Source organism: Hyperoodon ampullatus, assembly GCF_949752795.1.
Source record: "Hyperoodon ampullatus genome assembly, chromosome: 6".
NCBI lineage: Eukaryota > Metazoa > Chordata > Mammalia > Artiodactyla > Ziphiidae > Hyperoodon > Hyperoodon ampullatus.
Genome location: NC_136919.1, coordinates 22,095,374 through 22,111,669, shown reverse-complemented (window position 1 = coordinate 22,111,669; position 16,296 = coordinate 22,095,374). Strand labels below are relative to the sequence as shown.

The 16,296-nt window shown below is 41.7% G+C and overlaps 1 protein-coding gene across 1 annotated transcript; it reads right to left on the bottom strand.

Moving 5' to 3' along the window:
• Window positions 1-8,081: 8,081 nt before the first annotated feature.
• LOC307054789 (olfactory receptor 13C7-like) lies at window positions 8,082-9,056 on the bottom strand (the record flags this gene model as incomplete). Its single annotated transcript, XM_079706679.1, has 1 exon — window positions 8,082-9,056. The coding sequence occupies one exon, from the start codon at window positions 9,054-9,056 to the stop codon at window positions 8,082-8,084; it is 975 nt and encodes a 324-aa protein (XP_079562805.1).
• Window positions 9,057-16,296: the final 7,240 nt, after the last annotated feature.

Here is a 16,296-nt window from a genome sequence, read left to right as displayed (position 1 = left end):
ACACGGGTTCGTGCCCCAGTCCGGGAGGATCCCACATGCTGCGGAGCGGCTGGGCCCGTGAGCCATGGCCACTGAGCCTGCGCGTCTGGAGCCTGTGCTCTGCAACGGGAGAGGCCACAACAGTGAGAGGCATGTTACTGACCAATGATTCTGTCCTGAGCTCAAAAACATCTTTCAGTATTTTAGACAAATAAACCCCATCAAATCTTTTGATTCATCTTTGTGTAGTATAATTTCCCCATCATTTTACTTTTGTTTCTTTATATTTAAAGTAAGTTTCCTGTAGAAATCATATAGTTGGTTGCTTTTTTTTTAATTTAATCTGACAATTTGTCTTTTAATTGGAATGTTTAGATCCTTTTGACAATACAACTATTGATATGGGTGAGTTTAAATCTATCTTGCCATTTGTTTTCTATTTTCTCCATTTGTTCTTTTTTCCTTTTTTCCACTTTTCCTACATTCTTTTAGAATAATAAAGTGTTTGGAGTGTTGTTTTTATGATTTCATTTTATCTCCTCTATTGGCTTATCAGCTCTACTTCTTTGCTTTATTTTTCAGTAGGTGCGCTGGGGTTTTAGTATACAGTTTAACTTATTACACTCCACCTTCAAAGAATAATCACTTCATGTCAAATGTAAGAACGTGACACCAGTATACTTCCATTTTCCCCTCCCATCTTTTGTGCTAATGTTATCATACGTTTTGCTTCCACATACTGTTATTATTTTGCTTTAAATAGTCAATTATTTAAATAAGAGATTATAAAATGAGAAACAATGTGTTTTCAATTTATTTATTTATTGGCTGTGTTGGGTCTTTGTTGCTGCGCGCGAGCTCTCTCTAGTTGTGGCAAGTGGGGGCTACTCTTCATTGTGGTGCATGGGCTTCTCACTGCAGTGGCTTCTCTTGTTGCGGAGCACAGGCTCTAGGCACGCGGGTTTCAGTAGTTGCAGCACACGGGCTCAGTATTTGTGGCTCTCGTGCTTAGTTGCTCTGCGGCATGTGGGATCTTCCCAGACCAGGGCTCAAACCGGTGTCCCCTGCATTGGCAGGTGGATTCTTAACCGCTGCACCACCAGGGAAGTCCCAACAATGTGTTTTATATTTACCCACATGTTAAGCATTTCTAATGCTCTAACTTCCTTTATGTAGCTCCAAATTTCTCTCTAGTATCTAGAGGAAGAGAAACATTTTTATTAAGAACATTGCAAGTTTTGCTGATTTTAATTAACTAGGGCCCCATACATTGGTTTTTGGAATTTATGCATAGTAAATTCCTGAAGTTAATCTTTAATGGAAATAATTTTTCTGGGTTTATTTAGCCTAAACACATTTACTTATCACAAATTGACCTATCTTGATAAGGGATAGGTCCATTTTGAATTCTTTAAGACTTTATATATAAAGTCTTATATATATATATATATATGTATACACACACATATATATGCATACACATACACACATATATATATATGGTGGGCCAATTTTTTGAAATATTAATATATTTTAAGTATATTCCCAGTAATTTCTTTACTAAAACTAGACATGAGAGCAAGGCATTCATTTCCTCAGGGATGATTATTAGAGAAGTAGACAAAGAAGATAATTCCTAGCTTTTTAGTTTTAAAAACAAGACATCTGAAATTCCCAGAGACAGTGGTTTTAAGAGTAAAAGCTTTTGAGTTATCAGAACCTAGCCCAAAAGGCTGAGGGCGTAAAATATTTGTCTGAACAATTGGCTTGTGAGAATACCATGGTCAGTCAATATAATCCCTCCACCCCAACAACTTGACTCCCTCTGATAAGGGAGGAGGAGAGCCACTGGAGAAGGGAGGCTACTGTGGGCTGGGACACAGAACCCCAGAAAGGCTTGAGAATATGAGATAAGAGGGGATCTGAGCCTCGTTTCCCATGGAGCTCAGGGAAGTGACACACCTCATAAAGTTCCCCTGCACTGAGCATGATGGGAGTGTAGAGGAGAAATGGCTGCAGGTATGTACCGTTCCTTGCTCCCCACCTAAAGTGACACAGAAGAGGAGCTGAGTGTTTTCTATGCCCTTTGAGAAGGGCAAGGCAGGAGCTGAGAGAGCTGAGAGCCTGAAGAGGCCTCAAGATCAGAATGAGGAGGCTGTAGCTGGTATTTGCATGGTCTATACACTGGACACGAGGTGAGAATGCAGGTATCAACAGGAATTGATGATGACAACTGAGGACGAGATGTCCTACCTTCTTCCTCAGTCCCAGTTGGTGGGTTTGACTCTGTATTTTCCTCTCAAAACTCGGGAGGGGGTTGGGGAGAGGCCTTGACTAAGGTGAGATCCTACTGAATTGACTGAGATTAAGTTTTAGTCATTCAACAGGAAGGGGACTTGCAGAGACAAGTAGCTGTCCATCAAAGATTTGTGCAGTCCTTCTAGAAACTGTCTCTTGGAAGCAACTGCCCAGCCAGAGCAAACATTTTCTAAGTGCCATCATGTTCTCTGTTGATTTACTAACTGTGAATATGGCCTTGGAAACAAACAAAGGATCCCATGACTTGGAGCAGAATCCGTGTATCGGAAAGCCCCGTTGGCCCCTATATTGAGATCTCACAGGAGGGAGAGAAGCCCTAATGCCAAGGCATCCAACACCAACACATTATAAAATTTAGCATTGTGACCTTAGTCTGTGATACTGGTACAATATCCTGCCAGCCTCCAGTAAGCCCTCTAAAGATATGAGCTTGTGAGTATGAAATTGTCCCCATTCTCTACTTTCCTTGCCTGCTTATTTCAGTAATTTTCAAACTTAAAAAATATTACTTTTATTTTTTAGCAGTGGAATCCTTTTCCCAACAAAATCTTAGAGTCCTGCCATACAAAATAGAAAAAAGCTGTGTTTTAGTGCTACATTTATTTTCTAAGTTCAAATTTATAATAATTAACTGGTTCAAAGATAATAAATGAGAATTCAAAGATAATAAATGAGACTTTGATGAACACAAAAACTTGAAATCTGGAATTATGTATGATAATTGCGGTCACATCAGTTTTGGCTTCCATTTCTGTATTTTGTTTTGGTTGCCTGCTGTAAGAGAAAATCCTGATTGATACAGATGAGTAGTTTGAAAAGGGTCATGGTTTTTGAACTAGCCCACCTTGCAATCTCAGACTACTCTTTGTTCAAATTAAGATGGTACCTTGAAAAAGAAGTACTGAGAGATTTTAATTTCAGTATTGACTCATGAACACTCATGTCCATACCAAAACCTGCACACGGATATTTACAGCAGCTTTGTTCATAACCTCCAAAACTTGGAAGCAACCAAGATGTCCTTTAATAGGTAAGTGGTTAAATAAACTGTGGTACATCCACACAATGGAAGATTATTCAGCAATAAAAAGAAATGAGCTATTAAGCCACAAAAAGACATGGAGGAAACTTAAAAGCATGTTACTAAGTGAAAGAAGCCAATCTGAAAAGGCTACATATTAAATGATTCCAACTCTGTGACATTCTGGAAAAGGCAAAATTATGGAGACAGTAAAAAGATTAGGGGTTCCCAGGGGTGGGAGGGGGAGGGAGGGATGAAGAGGCAGAGCACAGAGGGTTTTCAGAGCAGTTAAAGCATTCTGTACAAAACTATAATGCTGGATACATGTCATTACACATTTGTCCAAATCCACAGAATGGACACTGAGTGAACTCTGAACTATGAACTCTGGGTGATGATGTGTCAATGTAGATTCACTGATTGTAACAAAGATACCATTCTGCTGCTGGATGTTGATAGTCGGAGAGGTTGTGTGTGTGTGGGGACTGGGTATATGGGAACTCTCTGTACTTCCTGATCAGTTTTGCTGTGAACCTAAAACTGCTCTAAAAAACAAACTGTATTGATTTTTTAAATGCCCGTTAGACATTAAAAATAAGAAAAAATATTGATTTACTAATAAGTTTGGATAACTGCTCAAATTCCTTATCATAAATGTAGTCAGAGAAGTAACACCCCAAATATACGGTTAATCCCAATACTATTTATAATGACATTATTACTGTGTGACCAGTTACATGTTCCCTTGTTATTGTGCAATCGGCTATGACACCATAATGAGAACATGTACCAAGCAGATGATTCTGAGCCTTGCCCAACACTTAATTGGGAACAGTGCACATTTGTACTCCCTGGTACAATTATAAATGAGCAGTTGAGCATAGGCTTGGATTAGGGAAAAGAGCAGTGCAGAATTACACTTTTTCTAATCGACACATTTAAAGAAGATAAAATAAATATGAAGAGATGGCAGGAAAAGATTTATTCTGAGGTCTATGCAAAGGAGTCAACTCAACAATACACATGCTATTGTGGTAGTGGCCTCTTGTGTGCCAAAAATCAAAACGTAAGTTTGCACGTGTCCATGGTCTTACTACATATTAAAAGTCATTTAGAATATATATACATATATATAAAAGAAACTCAAATCAAATACTTGCAGAACCCAACAAACCTCCATGTGGGAGAAGTTTGATCAGACCATATTATTCAAGAGTTTTGTGCGATGTATGTTCGAATATGTCTATTTTAATTCTGATAACCCTCTTTCTCTTCCCCATAACAGTGAATTATGCCCTCTTCCCCAGCTGGAATAAATATGTCATTCTGTTCTCTTTTTGTTTTGTGTAATCATGATAGTGTCTTATGTTTAATTCTAATCCATCCTAAGTTTATGGTAGCGTGTGGTGTGATGTATGGATCAAAGGCAAACCTTCATTCAATTGAATGTTGCTGCTGTCCCACTATTTATTAAAAAGTGCTTCCTTCTTCATGCTATTAATTTTGACCTGACATATATGTATTAAATTCTTATAGTTGGAATTAATTTTCTGGTATCTCTGATAACCACTGATTTTACAAAACTTTAAAAAATAGCCAGTGGTGTATCCTTCAGCAATTGTTACTTCGTAGTAAGTTCAAATCTGGCAGGAAGACTCTAACATCATTACTTTCAAAATTGTTTTTGGCTGCATTGGGTCTTCGTTGCTACACACGGTCTTTCTCTAGTTGCCGTGAGCAGGGGCTACTCTCCGTTGCGGTGCACAGGCTTCTCATTGCGGTGGCTTCTCTTGTTGCGGAGCACAGGCTCTAGGCACGCGGGCTTCAGTAGTTGTGGCTCACGGGCTCTAGAGTGCAGGCTCAGTAGTTGTGGCGCACGGGCTTAGTTGCTCCACAGCATGTGGGATCTTCCCAGACCAGGGTTTGAACCCAAGTCCCCTGCATTGGCAGGTGGGTTCTTAACCACTGCGCCACCAGGGAAGTCCCGTTCAATTATTCTTCACTAGCAATTTATGTAGTTGAGTACAGTCTTCTGGGGAATTTATTGTTTGTTTGTTTATTTTGGCTGTGCCAGATCTTAGTTGCAGCATGTGTGATCATCATTGCGGCACTTGGGATCTTTAGTTGCAGCATGCAGACTTTTTAGTTGTGGCATGCATGTGGGACCTAGTTCCCCTAACCAAACCCAGGCGCCCTGTGTTGCAGCACGGAGTCTTACCCACTGGACCACCAAGGAAGTCCTGGCTTCTGGGGAATTTAAAACACTAAATAACTTTGTTTCTAAGTCCACATTTCCTATTGGCCTTACCTCAGACACAGTGAAATTTGAATCATTGTGGTGGGGGGTAGAGACCAGGAATATGCATATGAAAGAAGTTCTATTTGTTACAAGTTGAGAGCTTCCCCCTTAGAAATTAAGGCCATTGTTTTGTATTTATACTCTCAAGTCCCTGGTCAGTCACTCCACCTTCTTTTATACTCCAACAACATGCATCATTTTTTCCTTGACACAGTCTGTCATGTCTGGAATTATGTTTTTTCCCAATTATTTGGTACTCGTTACTACTGCAAATAGGATATTATTTCTGTTTTGTTTTTTTGTTCTATACTGATGGTATGTAGGAATACAATTGATTTTTGAGAAGTTACTTCTGTCTCCTTAACTTTTCTGAACTCATATTACTGATAATATTTTTCTGGTTAATTTTTAGAAATACCATTTTGTTTTCTGCAAAGCTTTACATCCGTTTCTTTCTCTGCTATATTTATGCCTCTAATTTTGCACTTGACAACACTGTTGTATCTATTTGCACTCGCACTTGACTGCACTTTTAGAGCTATTTGAAGTGGGAATGGCTGGTTTCTGGTCTAGCATGGAAGAAGCCTGGAAGACACCACTCTGTACTAACAAGTGAAAAGCTGAACAAACTGATAAACCACAAATTCTTCTTAGACCTGTAAGAGAAGAGAGGTCACAGGGCAAACTGCTGCCCCCAGAATGGAGAGAGCAGCCTGGGTTGCCGATGCTGGAGGACTTGGCACACGCAGGAGTTGCTTCCCTGCCTCTCCCTTCAGACCCTTGGCCCTAGTCGCACATCTTGCAGAGCCTGCTACTCAAAGTGCGGTCCGAAGGGCAGCAGCATAGGCATCACCTGGGAACTTGTCAGAGATGCAGAATCTCCAACCTCACCTCAGACTCAATGAATCCGAATTGGCATTTTCACAACATTCCCAGGTGAATCAGGAGCACGTTAAAGTTCCAGAAGCACTGATCTCAGGAGCTTGCAGAAATGTCCACCAGATGGCGGGTTTGCAGCAGGCACAGGTATCCAGAGCCACAATCAGCCCACCCAAGTCTCCTTCAAATAGTGCCCTAAGTGGCCTTAGAAATTTGGAGCCACTGCTCATGATCTGTGAAGGATAGGGAGAGAACCCAGAGGAGATCCCTAATCAATGGGCGGCAGTGTGTGGGGTGTGAGCCATGAACTACTCCTCTCTGGGCTTTCCCCAGGTGTTTTTACACTCATTGTCCGGTGAGAGGGATGGGCCATAAGCTCTTATTTTACAGACAAAGGAATTAAGGTCCAGAGAGGGAAAGAAACTTAGCCAAGTGCTGAGCAGTGGCAAATGGTGTTGGAGGTGGAATTGGAAGGCAGGTTTCTGGCTGCCTGGCCTGGGCTGAGAGCACCTCTAGATGCACAGGGCAGGATGGTTCAGCCCCACTCTATGCTGACCTGGCTGACCCTTCCCTGTCCTCTCCCACCCAGTTGCTCTTTGAACAGCTATCTAGTTTTCTCTGGGAGTGCTAGAAGCAGTTGTTGTAATAATACAATAATTTGGAATGTTAATGGGCTTTTCCCAATACTGAGGGTTCTGGACTTAACCCCCAGGGGAACAAAGCATCAGACTTAATTGGGAACAAACAGGACAAGCCACGGTCCCCAGACGGTCGCCCTGGGAATCTTGATGGTCCTTGAGTCTATGCCAGGACCAGCTATGAGCCACTGACTCTTCAATGAACTTTCATCCCAATCTATTTAGTTTTGTTTTTTTAGTTATAAGAACAAAGAGTCAGCTTTTGGTTGCAGAGGATCTTAGATTTCATTGGCATAAAGTAGCTATGATGTGACGTCACCGTGGTTATGCACAAAGCCAACAACTAGCCAGCATTTCTAGAAATGCAAAGCTCTTTCCTTCTAGATTCTTAGATAGAAGATTCCATTGCCTATGTAACAAGGGGAAGAGGGCCAGTTTACTTTTTAGTCTTACTCACATGGTCCACAACATGAACCTTGGGAGACTCCCTTCTCTACACTGGGTTCCCACTTCCCCAGGAGGACTGAGGAGTTTGGAGATCATGTGTTCTGGCAGTGTGGAATTCCATGACAGTCACTCAGATAGGTATTTCTTTTTTTTTTTTTTAATTTAAATTTCTTTTTTAAAAAATTAATTTTTATTGGAGTGTAGTTGCTTCACAATGTTGTGTTAATTTCTACTGTACAGCAAAGTGAATCAGCTATACATATACATATATCCACTCTTTTTTGGGTCACTGCAGAACACTGAATAGAGTTCCCTGAGCTATACAGTAGGTTCTCACTAGTTATCTATTTTATACATGGTATCAATAGTGTATATATGTCAATCCCAATCGCCCAATTCATCCCACCTTCCCCCCTTTCCCCCTTGGTATCCATACGTTTGTTCTCTACATCTGTGTCTCTATTTCTGCTTTGCAAATAAGATCATCTAAACTATTTTTTTAGATATACAATGCAACATTACTCAGGTGTTTCTGACATACAAAGTTCTTCACAGCAGCCTTTACATCTTTGTTCCTTAGGCTGTAGATGATGGGGTTGAGCATGGGGGTCAGCACCCCATAGAAGAGGGAGATGAGCTTGCCTGAAAGATCCTGTTTATCTGTCCCCAGTGGGTCCTTAGACTTGGGCTTGGCATACATAAAGACAATGGTCCCATAGAATATGACCACAACTGTGAGGTGGGCAGAGCAGGTGGAGAAGGCCTTTTTCCTCCCCTCTGCTGAGGGAATCCTCAGGATGGTAGCAATGATGAACACATAGGAGAAAAAGATGAACAGAACTGGGATGCCCAGGAAGATAATAATTGTTATCCTCAGACTGGTCACATTGATGGAGATGTCAGCACAGGCCAACTTCAGGACAGCCAGGATCTCACAGGTGAAGTGGTTGATGATGTTGTCCCCACAGAAGGGCAGTCGTATTGCAAGGGATGTTTGAACCCCAGTGTTGATGATACCAGCTGCCCAGAAGCTGGCCATGGGCAAACAGGCAGCCTTGCTCATGACCACAGAGTACCTCAGGGGGTTGCAGATGGCCATGGAGTGATCAAATGCCATCATGCTCAGGGGCACATACTCTGTGGTTCCCATGGCAAAGGAGAGGAACATCTGCCCGAAACAAGCTGAGAAGGAGAGATGGGTTTTCCTGGGGGTCAGGAAGCTGTCAAGGATGAGGGGGACTGAGGAGGTTGTGCAGCAGATGTCCAGCAAGGAGAGGTTCCTCAGGAAGAAGTACATGGGCTTGTGTAGGCGGAAGTCAAGGATGGTCACCAGCATGAGGACCCCGTTGCCCAGGAGGGTCACCAGGTACATGAGCAAGATGAGCACAAAGAACATTTTCTCCAGCCTTGGGTGGGCTGAGAGGCCCAGGAGAATGAACCCCACCAGGGGGGAGGTCCAATTGGACCTGGCCATGGTGCATCTGCTCTGTCACCTGCAGGAACTCAGGTCAACCTCAGCACCCTCTGACTCTGCAGTTGCTGGCTTGCTAGTGAGGAACGCCCTCCCTGCTAAGCAAAAGGAAAACAGCTTTAACAATGGATGGTCTCTCTGTGATTCTCAGTAAAATTCAGGGGACTAGAAAAGAATCTACTTTGTCATCTTAAGCCACTCTCTGTGTGAGACACATTCGAGATGCCCATGTGGTGATTTAATTTACCTGATCAGACATATTCATTTCTACTGGTATATGCTGGATGATGGACTTATCTTGTTAAATCTTGTTATCTTGTTAAATCTTGGTCAGAAAAGTGAGATAATATTCACTTCATGTTTTTCTCCCTTGGTGCCCAGGGCTGGTGAAATGATCAGCCCTGAATCTACAGCTCTTGGCAGGCTTTCTTCTCTTCATGTTACCCTCATAGAAACATCTGACCTTCCCCTTATCCTCCTGTAATAGACAGCCCAGGCCCCAGGCCATCCTCTCATCTGTCCGTTTACGCCATCCTGTCTTCCTCTCTCCATTCATCGGCCAACATGACTCATTCACACATGACAGAAAATCCACAGCCTTTCAGGGAAGGATGCATTGGCTCCAGACTAGACTACAGTTCCAGGGAGGGGGCACTGATAGGTCACTTTGAAAGGGCAAGATGGACAGGAAGGCCACCTGGGGAAGGTAACATCCAATCAGGTCCTTGAAGGAGGCTGAGGGCTGGGCTTGGGCAGCTGTGTTGTGGAGTGTGGTTGCATTCTAAGGCTCTTATCATCCCCCTGGCTGTAGTGCTGTCCTGGCCACTTTGCACCGATGCCCTGGGAAGCCAGGCTGCATTAACAGCCACCATCTCAGCCTCCAGAGAGCTCCAGTTCCCTGGGTAGCTTCTCATACCATTGCCACTGAAGTCAGGCTAATGCCTCATCCCTGACTTTAAAGACTTCAGCCTTGGAAAAGGGACCTCCAAACATCTAGTCTCCCTGAATTTTCCATTTTACATCCAAGCTGCTACTATCCAGTGTTTGCTTGATCCCATCCACCAATGAAGATCTCATCACCTTTTTAGGAAGCCAATTCTAGCTTTATACATCTTTTATCATCTGAAAAATTTGTCTCTTGGGTCAAGTCTCTTTATATTTTCCTAGTTTTAGTCCTAGTCCTGCTCTCTGGGGACACACAGAGCATTTTACCCCTTTCTGCCCCATAATAGCTCACCAGAGATCTAAAGATAACGGTTCCCTTAATTCTCCTCTTTTCCTAGGTTACACGCTGGGCCAAGTAAATCCAAATATCTGTGATGGAATCCAGGCATCAGGACTTTTTAAAGCTCCCCAGATGGTTTCAATGTCCAGCCAAGGCTGAGAACACTATCCTAACTTTGTATTCCCAGGTATTCCATTCTGCCGTTATGACCTTTTGAAAACAGACAATCAACAGACAAACAAATGAAAAGCATTCTTTAGAGACTTGGGTGATTTCTTCCTGGACATTTGCCTGATCAAAAGACTTCTCCAGAATAAGCAACGTCCACTGACAGTTTTTGAGGACAAGCCATCCTCAACCTCCTTGGGTTTTTCTGAGGCCCTATTACCAGCCGTGTTATCCCCTCTGCCCCTAAATGCAAAGGTCAGGCTAGATGACTGAATGCCCATCACTCCTGACCTCTTCCCCACACAGGTGGTGTCTGCAGGAACTCTGTATGGGGCCCCATACCTCCGAGGTCAGAGTCCTTCTCTGATCCAGGGGTTGGATGTCATGAATCCCCTTGAGCAGCTCCTCTTCCACTGGAGGAAGGAAACCATTTGGTTTATTCATGACTGGAATCATGGTTCCAACCTCTCCCTTCCTAAGAATAAAGAATGCTTCCCTTTGGCATCACTTAAGCCCAATTAATTGATTTGGAAGTAATACATGTTTGGAAAGATTTTCCAAAATATTTTCTTTCAGCAGACATGCAAAAATAGTCATAGAAACAGTCATGGGGTGGATGCCACCTGCTTATTCAGGGCTACCTAAAACACACCTTGTTGGCCATCCTTCAGTTCTGGCTTTCATTATGCTGACAGACAACTGTAGATCCAAGCATGGGAGAGGCCTGAGGGTCGACCCAGGCCAACCACCGCACCCCCACCCTCAAAGCATGCAGGCCCACTTCCTTGACCATGGTCCTCTGGCCTCAGCTGGAATACTTGAGTAAAGCAGGCTTTCTGGTTGCTGAGGAGGTTTATTACATTTTAAAGTATCAATCCTATAGACAGGAAATTCTGCCTCGTTGCAAATTCCACCCAGCTCTGCCTTCTGCAGTCCTCAAGAAAAGTTAGTTCTTCCCCCATGCCCTCCAGATATTCAGAAATAAGTTGGTTTTGGCAATAAGATGATAGAGAATCAACGTTGCTACTCTTATAGCATCCCCCAAAAATGTCATATAGTTGAGAGGAACTGTGCATAATTCCTGAATAATTTTGAGATGTCTTTCAGGATATTATGTCCCACCATGAGGGGCTGTGCTGCATTCAGCACTTGCCATACCACTGAAATCACCTCTTTTCCCCCATTTTGAGCCCTATTCCACTGAACAATCAGATCTATTCTTAGAAATGAGCTTGTGCTAATGAAAATCTCAGAGTCCTTTTACCAAAACCTTCACTTGCCTTTATCAGAAACATGATGTGAAAGAGTGATCACTCTTCTAAGGGTTGGGAACAGGCCACGTATCAGAAATAGCCACACTGGGTCTAAAGCAGGAAGAGGGGGGAGATTGTCAGTCTCTGTGATGAATGAAGGTCCAGGTCTCCCCACTCCACTTGCCTTGGTGCTCCAGGAGTGATCTCCAAAGAACTTGCCATTGCCTATAGAAGGTAATTTGAGTCTCAGTTTCCTTTTGGGGACCAGTTTTGTCCCTAAAGTCATTTAAAGTTTGGAAAGTGAGTTGTACTCAGTTTAGAAACTGTGTATTGGGACTTCCCTGGTGGTGCAGTGGTTAAGAATCTGCCTGCCAATGCAAGGGACACAGGTTCGAGCCCTGGTCCGGGAAGACCCCATATGTCATGGAGCAACCAAGCCCATGCGCCACAACTACTGAGCCTGAGCTCTAGAGCCCGCGAGCCACAACTACTGAGCCGCATGCCACAACTACTGAAGCCCACGCACCTAGAGCCTGTGCTCTGCAAAGAAGCTACTGCAATAAGAAGCCCGCACACTGCAACAAAGAGTAGCCCCAGCTCAGCACAACTAGAGAAAGCCTGCACGCAGCAACGAAGACCCAACACGGCCAAAAATAAATAAATAAAATAAGTAAATTTATTTTTAAAAAAAACAACAACTGTGTATTGTTCTGGGATAATATCCCCAAATCCATTTATACTGAAGACCCTGGAGGAGGTTTTCTTCTTGCTGCCTCCCTCCCCCCTTTCCATGTCCTCCTCTCCTTTCTTTGGTCAACATATTCCTATGAAGACATCACCCAGAGCCCAGAGACTTCTGGTCAGTCATCCTGTAGCTCACTCAGCCCCCAGGTCCTTTTCCCTCAGCTGCAGCAGCAGCTCCATCATCCCCAACCTGGACTTTGCAGTGGTTTTGGGAGGAGAATTAGAGTTTGATTTCAGGATGACTATTCACCCGTAGAGTGGTTAGGCTCCTTGAAGCAACATGCTGTGTTCCTTCTGGATCCTCACTCTGCCTCTAGTAAGTTACTGTCAGTTCGGCTTCCTGTCCTCTGTGCATGCTCAATTCCTCATCTGAGTCACTGACAGGAGCACAACACAGGACAGGAATGGATACAGAGCACTGAGGCACTCCATGAGAGACTGTCTCTGTGGAGGGTATTATGCTCAGTGAAATAAGTCAGAAAGAGAAAGATAAATATTGTATGTTATATGCAGAATTTAAAAAATAAAACAAAATAGTAAATACAGCAAAAAAGAAACAGACTCACAGATATAGAGAACAAGATAGAGGTAGGGGACTAAGAGGTACAACTACTATGTATAAAATAAGCTATGAAGATATATTGTACAGTACAGGGAATATGGCCAATATTTTATAATAACTATAAATGGAGTATAACCTTTAAAAATTGTGAATTACTATGTTTTACACCTGAAAATTATATATTATAAATCAACTGTACCTCAATTTAAAAATTCACTAAAAAATCTTTTTTAAAAAGGGCAATTTAAAATCTTTTCCTCAGTTATAATAGTGATTAATAGGCACTGTGATGCCATGGGCTGTTTTTGTAGAAAGAAACTATTTGAAAGCATTTTTGGACACTGTTTCATCAGATGTGGTTGCTAAAGATTTTGTTTTGTTCATGTATTCTTTTTACAGTAGGAAGTCAAAAAACGTGGGGAATGACTGATTGGAATAAAGGTCTGTGTGAAGGAAATAACTGAGTTATGTTAGTAAACTGTGGGAGAAAGCTTAAATGGGGCAGCCATAAATCAAGGCATTGTTATTAATCTTTTTCCATTCCAGTTAGGTAATAAAACTTCACACAGAGACATATACATGCACACACATACATACATCATTCTTAAAAGAGATACCATTTTCAATAAGATAATTTTTTCAGATATTGTAGATGGTACAACTACATTAGTAGGTAACATGGATTCCAAACTTCTATTTTTTTCAACTCAAATAGGTTCCAAATATGTAGACTTTATATAGTTTTCATGTCTACTATAGTTCTTTTGAAAATTAGTGTGTATGGGAAAGCAAAGTTGATTTTTCACAGAAATTAATAACAGCTGGATTCCAAGTGCTGAAAATAAAAGATTTTATTTTTTTATACAGCAGGTTCTTACTAGCTATCCATTTTATACATATTAGTGTATATATGTCAATTTCAATCTCCCAATTCATCACACCACCACCACCCCCGCCACTTTCCCCCCTTGGTGTCCATACGTTTCTTCTCTACATCTGTGACTCTATTTCTGCCCTGCAAACCAGTTCTTCTGTACCATTTTTCTAGATTCCACATATATGCGTTAGTATACGATATTTGTTTTTCTCTTTCTGACCTACTTCACTCTGTATGACAGTCTCTAGATCCATCCATGTCTCTACAAATGATCCAATTTGTTCCTTTTATTGGCTGTGTAATATTCCACTGTATATATGTACCACTACTTCTTTAACCATTCATCTGTCGATGGGCACTTAGGTTGCATCCATGACCTGGCTATTGTAAACAGTGCTGCAATGAACATTGGGGTGCATGTGTCTTTTTTTTTTTTTTTTTTTTGTGGTACGCGGGCCTCTCACTGCTGTGGCCTCTCCCGCCGCGGAGCACAGGCTCCGGATGCGCAGGCTCAGCAGCCATGGCTCACGGGCCCAGCCGCTCCGCGGCACATGGGATCCTCCCAGACCGGGGCACGAACCCGCATCCCCTGCATCGGCAGGCGGACTCTCAACCACTGCGCCACCAGGGAGGCCCGCATGTGTCTTTTTGAATTCTGGTTTTCTCTGGGTATATGACCAGTAGTGGGATTGCTGGGTCATACGGTAATTCTATTTTTAGTTTTTTAAGGAACCTCCATAGTGGCTGTATCAATTTACATCCCCACCAACAGTGCAAGAGGGTTCCCTCTTCTACACACCCTCTCCAGTATTTTTTGTTTGTAGATTTTCTCATGATGCCCATTCTAACTGGTGTGAGGTGATACCTCATTGTAGTTTTAATTTGCATTTCTCTAATGATTAGTGATGCTGAGCAGCTTTTCATGTGCTTCTTGGCCATGTGTATTTCTTCTTCGGAGAAATGTTTATTTAGGTCTTCTCCCATTCTTTGGGTTGTTTGTTTTTTTAATATTGAGCTGCATGAGCTGTTTATATATTTTGGAGATTAATCCATTCTCTGCTGACTCATTTGCAAATATTTTCTCCTATTCGAGGGGTGTCTTTTTGTCTTGTTTATGGTTTCCTTTGCTGTGCAAAAACTTTTAAGTTTCATTAAGTCTCATTTGTTTATTTTTGTTTTTATTTCCATTACTCTAGGAGGTAGATCAAAAAAGATCTTCCTGTGATTTATGTGAAAGAGTGTTCTTATGTTTTCCTCCAAGAGTTTTATAGTGTCCAGTCTTACATTTAGGTCTCTAATCCATTTTGAGTTTATTTTTGTGTATGGTGTTAGGGAGTGTTCTAATTTCATTCTTTTACATGTAGCTATCCAGTTTTCTCAGCACCACTTATTGAAGAGACTGTCTTCTCTCCGTTGTATATCCTTGCCTCCTTTGTCATAGGTTAGTTGACCACAGGTACGTGGGTTTATCTCTGGGCTTTCTATCCTGTTCCATTGATCTATATTTCTGTTTTTGTGCCAGTACCATATTGTCTTGATTACTGTACCTTGGTAGTATAATCTGAAGTCAGGGAGTCTTATTCCTCCAGATCAGTTTTTTTCCCTCAAGACTGCTTTGGCTATTCGGGGTCTTTTGTGTCTCCAATTGAATTTTAAGATTTTTTATTCTAGTTCTGTAAAAAGTGCCATTGGTAATTTGATAGGGATTGCATTGAATCTGTAGATTGCTTTGGGTAGTATAGTCATTTTCACAATATTGATTCTTCCAATCCAAGAACATGGTACATTTCTCCATCTGTTGTTATCATCTTTAATCTCTTTCATCAGTGTCTTACAGTTTTCTGCATACAGGTCTTTTGTCTCCCTAGGTGGGTTTACTCCTAGGCATTTTATTCTTTTTGTTGCAATGGTAAATGGGAGTGTTTCCTTAATTTCTCTTTCAGATTTTTCATCATTAGTGTATACAAATGCAAGAGATTTCTGTGCATTAATTTTGGTTTTTCTTCCTGAATTTTTGAGTTTTATTTTATTTTTTTATATATCAGGTTCTTATTAGTTATGTGCATTAATTTTGTATCCTGAAACTTTACCAAATTCATTGATTAGCTCTAGTAGTTTTCTGGTGGCATCTTCAGGATTCTCTAGTATAGTATCATGTCATCTGCAAACAGTGACAGCTTTACTTCTTCTTTTCCCATTTGTATTCCTTTTATTTCTTTTTCTTCTCTGATTGCTGTGGCTAGGACTTCCAAAACTATATTTAGTAATAGTGGCAAGAGTGGACATCCTTGTCTTGTTCCTGATGTTAGAGGAAATGTTTTCAGTCTTTCACCATTGAGAATGATGTTTGCTGTGGGTTTGTCATATATGGCCTTTATTATGTTGAGGTAGGTTCCCTCTATGCCCACTTTCTG